This window comes from Diadema antillarum, unplaced genomic scaffold (genome assembly GCF_040938485.1).
Source record: "Diadema antillarum isolate AM-2024a unplaced genomic scaffold, OU_Dant_1.0 scf00000072, whole genome shotgun sequence".
Taxonomy (NCBI): domain Eukaryota; kingdom Metazoa; phylum Echinodermata; class Echinoidea; order Diadematoida; family Diadematidae; genus Diadema; species Diadema antillarum.
This window is the reverse complement of record NW_027270961.1, coordinates 4037043-4049550: the sequence shown is the minus strand read 5'-3', so window position 1 is coordinate 4049550 and position 12508 is coordinate 4037043. Positions and strand designations below refer to the sequence as shown.

The window sequence follows — 12508 nt, the reverse complement described above, 5'->3', positions numbered from 1 at the left end:
GTGTGAGTTTCTTTTGTACTATACAGGCTGTTTCAGGCAGGCAATATTGTACATACAGTACAATGCTTGAAATTGATAAGTCTACATTGTAGAGCCTATTGAGACATATTTCTTTTGTTTCTTCTTTGGTTTGTGGCTTCTGAATAGTGTAAGCATGGTCTTGACATTGCTTTTGTGTGAATGGCTGATTTCAATAAGCACATTACATCTATTTCATCAGGAGATCTGCAGTCATGCAATGGTTTAGTGTGGGCCATCTAACTATGGGCGCTGACGATCCAGTAATGGCTCAATCTTTTTGCAATCTCTGTTATGATGAATGCCAAGCTGCAAATTATTGTCTTCAAAAGTATTCATTTGTTGAGTCAAAACCTGCTTTATGAAACACTGATATTTGAAGCATTTTAATTTTCCGAATTTCGCGAGCACCAACATTCGGGAAATTAAAATACATGCGAATATTCTTGTCTACACTATATATGCATTGAACGCCAGTGGCAATTCGCGAAAATTTCATGCCACGAAAAAGGCCATTGGCTCCAATTCGCGAAAATTTACTGCTGCGAACATAACATGTTTTACAGAATACACAAAGAAAGTTTCAGTGTTCAGTGGCAATGCACTTTATGAATCCAAAGTACAAGTTGTGATGAAGAGTTCGTATGCATACATGCATGTACAGTGATTTGTTTGGCATGCACTTATTGTTATATTGGTGTCATGGTCGTGAAGAGTTACTTTTATACTTTATACAGGATAACATTTGAAACATTGTTTGTACAATAATCACTGAGCTGCATTAGGATAATATCCTGAGATCTGAGCCTCGAGTGTCATACAGGGTTTCTGTATTTGTGTTGTTTTTGAATTTTTTGCTTGTTTTTACTTGCCACAGGCTATCAAGTTAAGACTGTCAGGTACAAATTGTAGATCCCAGCTTTCAGGGCAGCATTCACTGTCAGCTGTTTCAAGTTACTAGGCCTGTCTTCATCAGCCCGGAGTTTCAAAATAGCGCGCTATTTTGCGGTTACGAAACTACAAGTAGCCCGATGTCAACATAGCGCACTATTCGTGTGGTGAAGACGCAAATAGCGCACTATTTGGTCGGGAAAATTTCCCCCCAAATCTTGGGCTAGTTCATGAACTAGCACGCTAATTCGGGAAATAGCGCAATAATTCGTTTGCGTCTCCATCAGCCCGAAAATTTCTCGACCCCACCATACATTCCAGAGAAGCAATGGCTGGTGCAAGCAACAGATTACGAACTGTACCCTTCATTTTGCTTCCCGGTGAAGGCCCCGTCTACTTATCACGGATACGGTGCTCCGTAAACTGTCAATGTTGATATGATTTGCACACTAATGCAGGGCTGCACACTAACCCATTTTTTCTGCCGGTCCAACCTGTCTCTGTCGGACCGGTAAATGCCCCGTTTTAACATCTTTTTACCGGTCTGAACAGAAAATTTACCGGTCAACAACGACAACCTAAAAAATAAACTTATTTTCTTGTTTTTTATGGACGTACCCCCCCCCCCCCACCCATGTACATTTTACAGATTAATATATTTTTTTTTAAAACTTGCATTATCTATTGCACAAGAAATAAAAAAAAAGATAGGAAAAACTAGAATGTTTGTTTGTGAATTACAGTGTAAAATGATAATGAACAAAATTAGATTGTATCAAATGCGTTTGTGACTTTTTCTAAAAATCGGCGCACGAACTTGCTGCGTAACCTGCTCTTGGTGGTCAGTTGGATTGCGACGATTTAATGAATTATTTAAGCTGTGAAATTTTCTGATGCACGCGCTCCAAGGAGTTCTTTATTTTTCTCCCGATAATCTATTCGCATTTGTGCATGCGTTCTTGAAAGGCACACGACATGCAGGGCCGAATTCGCAATCCCTTTTGCGCCCATTTCCACCTCAAATATTAGCGGGATTGTGACGATTTCATAAATTACTTCGGCTGTAATCTTTTATGATAACGCACCAAAAGAGGTTGAACATGTGTCCTTTATTTTTTCCCGATAAACTCTTCGAATTTCGTAAGTGCGTTCTTAAAAAGATGCACCACATGGCCGAATTCATGATACTTTTTGCGCCTATTTCTACCTCAAATAATCAGCGGGATTGTGACGATTTCATAAATTACTTCGGCTGTAATCTTTTATGATGCACGCGCCAAAATGGGTTGAAAATGTGTCCTTTATTTTTTCCCGATAAACTCTTCGAATTTCGTAAGTGCGTTCTTAAAAAGATGCACCACATGGCCGAATTCATGATACTTTTGCGTCTATTTCCACCTCAAATATTAGCGGGATTGTGACGATTTCATAAATTACTTCGGCTGTAATATTTTCTGATGCAAGCGCCAAAAGAGGTTGAAAATGTGTCCTTTATTTTTTCCCGATAAACTCTTCAAATTTCGTAAGTGCGTTCTTAAAAAGATGCACCACATGGCCGAATTCATGATACTTTTTGCGCCTATTTCTACCTCAAATAATCAGCGGGATTGTGACGATTTCATAAATTACTTCGGCTGTAATCTTTTATGATGCACGCGCCAAAAGGGGTTGAAAATGTGTCCTTTACTTTTGCCGGATAAACTCTTCGAATTTCGTAAGTGTGTTCTTAAAGATGTTCCACACAGCCGAATTCATGATACTTTTTGCGCCTATTTCTACCTCAAATATCAGCGGAATTGTGGCGATTTCATGAATTACTGTCGGATGTAACTTTTTGTGATGCACGCACCGGCTAAATGGTTGAAAATGCGATCTTTATTTTTCTCCCCATAATCTCTTCGCATTCTGTATACATGCGTTCTAGAAAGGTATACGACACGGCCGAATTCACGATCCTTTTTGCGCCTTTCTACCTCAAATATCAGCGGGATTGCGATGATTTTATGAATAACTTCGGCTGTACCTATCTTTTATGATAACGCGCCAAAATGAGTTGAAAATGTGTCCTTTATTTTTCCCGGATAAACTCTTCGCATTTCGTAAATGCGTTCTTAGAAGATATACGACACGGCCAAAAATCATGATTCTTTTTGCGCCTATTGTTTCCTCAAACTTCAACGGGATTGCGATGATTTCATGAATTATTATTCGGCTGTAATCTTTATGATGCACGGGTCAAAAGGGGTTGAAAATGTGTCCTGTATTTTTCACCCAATAATCACTTCGCATTGCGTACATGCCTATACGTCACGGCCGAATTCACGATCCTTTTAGCGCCTATTTCTATATCAAATATCAGCGGGATTGCGATATGTCATTAATTATTTCGGCTGTTATCTTTTGTGATACATTAAATCACCAGAAGGGTTGAAAATACGTTCTTTATTTTTCTCCCGATAATTTCTTCGCATTTGAGCATGCGTTTTCAAAATTATACATTGCATGCAGAGCCGAATTCGATATTCTTTTTGCGCCTATTATTGTTTACTCAAATTCCAACGGGATTGCGAAATTTTCATGAATTACTATTCGGCTGTAATCTATATGATGCAATCGCCAAAAGGGGTGAAAATGTGTCCTTTATTTTTCTCCCGCTAATCTTTTCCCATTTCGTACACGCGTTCTTATAAAAGGTATACGACACGGCCGAATTCACGATCCTTTTTGCGCCTATTTCTACCTCAAATATCAGCGGGATTGTGGTGATTTCATGAATTACTTCGGATGTAATCTTTTGTAATGCACGCACCAGAAGGGTAAAAATGTGTTTTTTTATTTTTCTCCCGACAATCTCGTCGCATTGTGCATGCGTTTTTGATGAACAACACGGCATGCAGGACTGAATTCAAGATCCTTTTTGCGCCTATTATTTCCTCAAATTTCAACGGGATTGCGTTGATTTCATGAATTGTTATTCGGCTGTAATCTTTTATGATGCACTCACCAAAATGCTTCCTTTATTTTTTTTTTTCTCCTCTATAATCTCTTCGCATTTCGTACATCATAAGCTTTTGAAAGATACGACGCGGCCGGTCGAATTCATGATCCTTTTTGGGACGATTTCTACCTCAAATATGTAAGCGGGAATGCCATGATTTCATTTTTTTTTTCTCCCTAGTATTATCTCTTCACATTTTGTGCATGCGTTCTTAAAAAGGTCACGGAAGGGCCGATTTCGTGATCCTTTTTTGCGCCTATCTTCATTATAGAGAATGATTGATATATTGATATATATTGATACAGAAACCAATAAATCAAATCAAATCAAATCAAATCAAATCAAATCAAATTATGAGACCATTCTGAGCGAATGAAAATATTCATTTGTGAAATGACTGTGTAAAATGAAAATAAACGCAATCAGATCCATTTACTGTATCGCTGAATATCGAATGTGTTTTTACTTTTTCTAAAAATCGACACTAGTAAATTAGTTCTAACATAACTGCCAGGCTGCAGCGAAGCCGGGATCGGATCGATCTTGCGTTAAAAATCATGAGTAAAATGACCCAGAAATGCGTGCGCTTCTATCAGTGCTTCTTGTCTGGCATGACCGCCGATCGCAAGCAAACGAAAAGCAGTTACACTGTACATGCTTTGCATGTATTGCATTGCATGCAGTGCGTGAGCAGCGCCAAATGCGCAAGCTAGCGCGAATAACTGGTCGACTGCATATTATTATAGTGCTCAAAACTAATCCCGTTTGTACTGTACAAATTGCACCGGTAGACATAAACGAAAACTTGCGTAAAACTTGTTGAACAGTGCGATATCTTGCATTCTGTTTCTCCCTGATCGGGGCTGCTCTTTTTCTTTCTACTGACCCCACCAATGCTTTTTTTTGACTGGTCATGTCGGACCGGTAACTTGTGGATTTCCTGAAAAGTTACCGGTCCGACAGTGACTTTTACCGGTCTTTGACCGTCGGACCGGCGCCAGTGTGCAGCCCTTACTAATGTACCAACAGAATGGTAGAAAATAAACCCAAAAGCTCATTACATGTATTGTGTACATGATCGAGATCGACGCAACGAACGTGAGACGATCGAGCTTGTTACTAAAGTACTATTCTAATACAAAATTGTACCTACTGTACCGAAACACGTGTCCCTACCAGTGTGTTGTGTATCGTACATACGGCAATACGGGAGATTTGCACAGGGAAATCCACTTTCGAACTGAAGAGTGATGCAACGTGCATGTACAAGTATGTCAAATTTCGGGCTAATTTCCCCAAGCAGGCTGTTTCGAGCTGATGAAGACGCACATTCGCAATATCGGGCTATTTTCCCAGACCGCAAAATATCCCGCTAGTTTGAACTTCGGGCTAGTGAAGAAACACCTACTGAAGTCTTTGCATCTGGTTGCTGGGAGCAAATTTGTCAGTGAAAATCACAGCCAAAGCACTTGATGAAAATATGACCCCCTGGAAGTCTCTTATTCTTTAGGAATCTTTCTGAAAAATATAGTGAAATATTTTGATTGATGTGCTAACAAGGGAATATGAATCCCCCTTGAACCCCCCCCCCCCCCCCCCCCCCATTGAGAAGCATGTAACACACAATCTCCCTGATTTTGTTGTTTGAATGTCAGCAGCCCTATGGACTTGCATTGCTGTACATTGAACCAGAGGCAAGCATTGTATAGGTTTGCATCTTAGTAAAATGTTTTTAAAAGTGGTAGCTAACAATTCATGTCATACACACATGTGACAGAATAGTCCCCATTGCATTCAATGAATGTGTTTTGAAAAGGAGACTTTGTGTAGCTGTCTTATGCAAGCCTGTCCAACGTACATGGAAATCACACATAATGTGGTCACATTACATGAACATGATATTCATGAAATGTGACATGTTGCCCCCCAAACCTGCTAAAATCAGTTTGTGTAGTTTGACTTTGCCAAATTGAAAGCTTTCCAAATATGTAGAATTGTCTCCCAAACCCACCAAGCCACCATACAATTGCTAAGGAAACTGGCAATGAGATGAATTGTTGTAATACATTGTAGTATATTACTAGTAGTAGGTTTCTGTATGATCTTCTCTCAAAAATCCTAACAAAAAAGCTCTACGAATAATAGCTTACATGTATTGTGTGTTGGTTTCAGATGGTTGGTTGCAGCTCTGTAGACTTCGCAGCTCTTTAGATTGTGTGTGTGTGTGTGTGTGTGTGTGTGTGTGTGTGTGTGTGTGTGTGTGTGTGTGCGTGCATGTGTGTGAATTTTATCATCTTGGGGGGAATTCACAGTATCCTCCTTCAGTAGTCACCAACGTATGAAGATAAACGATTAATGGCTGAACACATTGTATGCTCTCTTCTGTCATTTCCTGTCTCCCCACTCCCACCCCCCAGGTATCCACCTGAGTCGGAAGAACTCGCCCATCCTGTCCCACCACTCCCTCTCCCACAGCCCCTATCCGAAGCTGATCCTGTCCCCCCACAAGCTGCGGAAAGGTGGCCAGGCGTTGCTCTCAAAGTCCTTCACGTCGATGACCGATGCCAGCAAGACGGAGGACAGTGATGCCCAGGGCCGGAGGACGGCCAGCATTGTGGCCAGACGGCGGCTCTCTCAGTCCAGCCCCAGTGCAGAGGAGAACACTCAGGACAAGTAAGACGTTCTGGTTGCCCAAGTGGGCAATATTGTAATCATTTCCAGTGAAATGTTCAGGAAACATTTAGAAGGTGTTCTATGAGGTGTCATTAATCATGAAGAAAAAAAATGTGACTGACATGATGGTTCAATTGCTGTATATTAGTTTTGACAATTGTTAGTGTAGACAATTATGGTATTTTAAGTAGTTCGGGGGGGGGGGGTTGTTTCATAAAGCTGTTCATAAAGTTACGAATGACTGGTGATCAGTTCTTGTGCTGAATTATTGAAATTCTGATAAGTAAAGCATGTCAGAACTGATCACCAGTCATTTGTATGTCGTTCGTAACTTTACGAACAGCTTTATGAAACGGGGCCCTGGGCGGTTTTAGAATCTTAGAGTATGCCATAGAAGTGGTTGCCTTATTTACGTGCATGACTCAATTTTGTACATAGCTTAATAGTAGAAATGAAGTTCCAGGGGAGAATTTCACAATTGAAAAAGGATTTTAGAGGTTTTGACAAGATTTCTTCTGATTTTCAGCATCAAGCATCAGATTATACCATAGACCCTGCCATACGTGTTTGTGATGTCTGTCACAGCATACACTTGATAAGAAAAACCATATAACCAAGGCAAGGTCCATTTTCACAATCTACTCCTGATATGAACATGTTTTTATTTTGGTCTCAATCTTTGTTATGAAGAAGTTCATCATATCACATTGATATCAAAAACCATTTCAGAGCTTGTTTTACTTTTTTTTCATCATAAGGCATAAAAGGAGATGTCTCCTTAATCTTCAGACCTGAAAAATTTCTTGTGGTTATCTTGTTCACTGCCAAGAAATGTATGTCTTCTGTAATTATTCTGTAGAAAGACATTTGCTCTGTGATACTTCCAAGAAAAAGAGTGGGCGAAAGAATATGCTCTCTAACTTTGAAGAAGAAAGAAAGAAGCCAAACATTTGTTTTGTTATCTTTTTTTCTTAGTTGATATTGATGCCTGTAGCTGGCAACTGATTCTAGCATAGCATGTTTACTCTAGTTTCTTCTAAATAGCAGTGTACAATTCCACTTTCTCATCCATCATATAGCCGAAGGTTCAGCGCAAGACAGACGGAGTCGTTGTACAAATACAAAGAAATTGTCGTCAAGAAGTGCCCTGGCTACACACAGATCCGGCTTTTCACCACAACCCCGACGAGAAATGCACTGAACCTCAAAGTGAGTTGCCCTTTAACAGAAACTTCAGTGACAGGGAAACATTACACCGCACACTCATATAAGTCCACTGGCCATTGAAAAATACTTATTTTGTACCCCAAAAGTTCAAGTAAAAGTCAAAACCAAATATAATGTACAAGAACATGTAGAGAAACTAGTTGTCATGATGCATTAATTAGTTTGATTGATTTCTCAAAATATTGATATTATCATTGCTACAATACTGTCATTAATATTATGATAAGTAGTAGTATTAGTGGTAGTATTAGTATCAGTAGTAGTATTAGTATTAGTATTAGTATTAGTATTAGTATTAGTATTAGTATTAGTATTAGCAGTAGTAGTAGTAGTAGTAGTAGTAGTAGTAGTAGTAGTAGTAGTAGTAGTAGTAGTAGTAGAAGTAGTAGTAGTAGTAGTAGTAGTATCATATTGAATGGCAGGAGCATGTTTACTCTAATTTACTTCACATAATCATTAATGCCCTTTGTATTTGTACCTCAATGCTAATATGTTTATAGGTAAATAAAATTTCTAGTTTTTCAAGAATTGTTGTGATGATCAATCTGTTCGCACCAAAGGCCTTACAGGAGCTAACCACTGTGTTTGAAGCAAGCAAGAAGGATGACTCTAAGGTGATCTTCCTGAGTGGGTCAGGGAGCGTCTTCTGTAGCGGGCTGGACCTCAGGTACCTCCAGACGTCCTTTGTGGAGGAGCGCAAGCGGGCAGCCAAAAACATGGCCGATGCAGTAAGGTGAGCGAGTTAACCTCTGGTGCCAACAGAGGGCAGTAGATAGGGTTTGTCACATTCTGTCAAGTGACCATGTCATTAAGAGTGTGTTTCTGTTGAATACACTCTCTCATGTCCGTAAAACGTCACATAGTGTTGATTGAATTTTACCCAACATTTACTGATGCACATGTATTACATGCAAAATGGCCCAAAGGATTTGGACCAAATTTTTGTGCTTTGGACCTATTTGATCCACACCTGTCAACAAGTAACATGGATTTGTTTAGCCCATGATTGTTCCTTGCAGATACACATTATTCAACATTTTGTGGACATTACTTTAGTGCTATGAGAAACAGACCATCGCTACACTTTCTCCAGTGTTCAGTCCATCATTGAAAAGACGTTTGTAGATTGTGAAAATGATTCATCTGTTTCTGGGCCCTATTCCCGCCAGGTCCTTTGTCGACAGCCTTATCAATTGTCCCAAGGTTGTGGTGGTGGCTGTCAACGGTCCCGCCATCGGTCTTGGGGCCGCCATTCTACCTCTGTGTGACGTGGCGTACGCCAGCGACAAGGCCTACTTCCATTTGCCCTACAGTATTCTCGGCCAGACTCCCGAAGGCTGTGCCTCTCACACATTCCCGCAGGTCTTGGGGCTGGCAGTGGTAAGTTCGAAAGTCACTCTATATGCCATATATTTCGCTAGTCTAAATTTCCGCGAATCGGGAATTCCCGACAATTTCGCGAATGGTTAAATTCGCTACCGTGGAGTACTGAACTGCACGGAGAAATGTATACGTGTACGTCACATTCATATTTGGATCAGAGTCATTATTTTTGTGTGTCTTTTATTTTGCAAATAGCACCTGACTCGCAAAATTTGCGAAAATAAAAACCTTGCGAAATATTCGGACTATACAGTGATTTTGTGGAATGTCTCAGAAACATATCAGGTGTGATCATTGCTCTGTATCTTACTATATTTGTTTTAGTTCCAAAGATTTCCAATGCATTCCAGGTAGCCGCTGTATTGAAAGACACAACATTACATGCCTTCCGTGCTGTGTTATGAATATTCGTATTCATTCAACAGCATGAATACTTTTTCAGTCAAGACTTTCATTTCTGTTACCATGTTTTCTTTATGTATTTCTTTTGAGACTCATTGTGCCCGAAACAGAACAGTAAACTGTAAGTTACATTTATTGGTGTTGGCATGGCAACATTCACAATCAAGTCCCAATCTGTCTGTGTGATACCAGGCCGGTGAGATGCTGTATGCAGGGCGAAAGCTGACGGCGCTAGAGGCCTGTGCCTGCGGTCTGGTCTCCCACACCTTCTGGCCGACTAGCTTCATGCAAGAGGTCATCCCACGCGTCCAGAGGATAGCTTCTCAATCTGGCAAGGTGGGCAACACAGAGAAGTCATGGATTCAAACTAGTATGACTGGATGTGAGGTTGGAGGCCAGCCACGCAGAATTGCTTGCATTGCTTTCTTTTGTTCTGTAATTTATTTCTGATTGCTTGAAATATGACTTGATAGAACTCCTGTGCCAGGATTTAAGCTTTCATCTGATGTGGATAAAAGTTGGTGAAAATTTTGTTAGATTTCCTGTGAACAAATAATTAATCATCCCTTGCGATTCTTCAACTGTTTTTAGTGACTCCCTCTGTAGACCCGAGGCAAAACATAAGATATTTGACAATGCTGCCTTCACATGTGGTGAAGGTCATGCAGTTCCAAAATATCCTCTGAAAAATATTCCTGGTTTTATATGTCATTCATTCACTAATTAGTTGCTTGATTTATGTGCTTCCTGCATACATCTCGAAAGTATCCCTTAAAAGAAATAATTGTATGCAGCTGGTGATGTTCCAGTTCAAATTTAGAGCAAATGCACACTTCCATGCAGCAGAAAATCTGAAGAAGAAGAAGAGCTTGTTACAGAGTAGATACTGAAGTACATGTCATGTGCAGAAGAAATATGGCATGAATATTCAATGCATGCAGTTTGTAAGAGGTATCATTTGCTAGTTCATGATGAGATATTCTTATTTTGTTCAGTGATAAACTTTTAGTTCAGGGAATGACAAGATGTGAAAAGATCTGCTTTGTCGAAGACGATGCAAAATTTGCTTTAATTTGGTTCAAGTTCAAGTTCAAGAGTAATTTCACAAAATTATTTTGCCTCGATATGTCAGAGATAAGAATCAATTCAAAGGTCATGGTCAGGGTACTATGTTTCTGAAAGACGTCTGTAAAAAAAAATAAATAAAAGGCAATCAAATGTTGGCAAAAAAAAGAGAGAAACCGTTGAGGGATAGTACATGAAAAGTAAATTTAGAGAATCTCAGAGGTGAAGGCTGTAAATAATAAGATTAGAGTATCTGTCAGCATGTTATTGTTTTCTTTGTTATTCGTTGTAGGTCTCAATATTTGCGCATAAAATGAGTCAAGTCACTGTGATTTGAAACCAGAAACATTCGCTGTATGAAATTTTCGTGAATTAGAGCCGACTGCCCTTTCTTGCGGCAAGAAACTTGTGAATCACCACTGGCATTCAATACTTTGTGTAGACAAACATTTTCACATGTATTTTACTTTCACAAATCTTGGCTTCCTGTGAAATTGGAGCAAGTTTCATGCAAGTGAAAATTTCTTGTCTGGTGATATTAGCTCAGACAGTACATTGCTAAAGTTTATCTACTTATCATGCTTATTTTCTGATACCCTCTTTTGAATCTGTCCCCTACCCAGGCACTGATGCAATCCAAGCTATTGATAAGGGGCCAGATGCGGGCCAAGCTGGAATACGTCAACGAGAGCGAGTGCGGCGCCCTCGAGGACCGGTGGCGCTCTCCCGAGTTCTACCGACAGGTCAAGCTCTTTGCCGAGAACTACTCCGACATGTAGGGGGATGTATTTAGGCGGAACCTCTTCCACCCCTCGCATACTTGGTTCTGACTAAGGTTAGGTGTGGTATGGGGTACAGGAGAAGAAAGGATGGGGGTGAGGTGATGGAGGGGTGGGGTACAGTTGATCGTTGTGACTTGAGGTCTACTTCCAGAGCACACCCTACTCTTACTCCAAACAGCTGCCCCCAGGAGATGCTTCTGCCTCAATCTCACATTGTAGTGCCACCACAAGTTTGGGGCACTTTCTTTGTGACAAATCATTTCAGTTTGTCCGCCGCTTGTGTTGAGGATGCTGGAGTCTTCTGGGTGGCTGCAGAGTGGCAGCTTTGTCACTTGCAAACAGCATGCCACAAGACATGGAGCCCCTCCAAAGTGTCTTTGACGATGATGATCATTTAACTCGCCTTCCTAATGGGACCTTGCCGTCCGAAAATATCGAGACTTTGCTGCAATCGCTTCGTGTTGTCTGCATGTTACCCACCCCTGGAAAAAAAACCACAAACAAACAGCAAATATTTAATGATGCCGTTGAGTGCTGTTGTTTGTGTCATTGCTGTTATTAAATTTGTCCTTGATGATGTTTGTGTAGATGAGGGTTTTGGCAGAAAACAAAACTGTCACCTTAATCATGCTGAACATACAGGATTGTTGTGTCAGATGTCAGCCATGGGGCTGGTCAGTCTGTACAGAGTCTATGCAGTTGAAGTCTTTCTGCTTTTCAACCGCAGACATGAAGTTCTCCTATAATGTGCTCACTCAGGAAAGCAATGCCGTAGATTAGCCAGAGCAGAAGTGATGGTGTGGGTGGGGTGGGGGGAGCGGAGGGTGGGGGCAGTGGAAGAGTAAGGAATGGAACGAGTTTGAGGTGAATATTAGACCAGGAACAAGCAGGTCTGTGACAGGAGTGGCAGGACAGGTAAAAGTAGATGTAGAAGCGGTAATAATAGAGTTAAATAAGACTGCATGAAAATAACTGGATGGCATCTATACAATTGTGAGACAATTTATTGTTGTTGGGGTTTTTTTTGCCTGCTTGTAGTCAGCTTTTATCAGTTTTATTGCACTGAAAA

At 40.4% G+C, this 12508-nt stretch overlaps 1 protein-coding gene across 1 annotated transcript in view; it reads left to right on the top strand.

Moving 5' to 3' along the window:
- The window catches only part of LOC139717211 (chromodomain Y-like protein 2), a 45720-nt gene extending 33419 nt beyond the window's left edge, over nt 1-12301 (top strand). The window contains exons 3-8 of the mRNA XM_071628712.1: nt 6325-6580; nt 7660-7789; nt 8368-8540; nt 8977-9187; nt 9785-9928; nt 11281-12301. Coding sequence (XP_071484813.1) covers nt 6325-6580; nt 7660-7789; nt 8368-8540; nt 8977-9187; nt 9785-9928; nt 11281-11436 — 1070 coding nt within the window. The 3' untranslated portion in view covers nt 11437-12301. The remainder of the gene's footprint in view (nt 1-6324; nt 6581-7659; nt 7790-8367; nt 8541-8976; nt 9188-9784; nt 9929-11280) is intronic.
- The last annotated feature ends 207 nt before the right edge of the window (nt 12302-12508 follow it).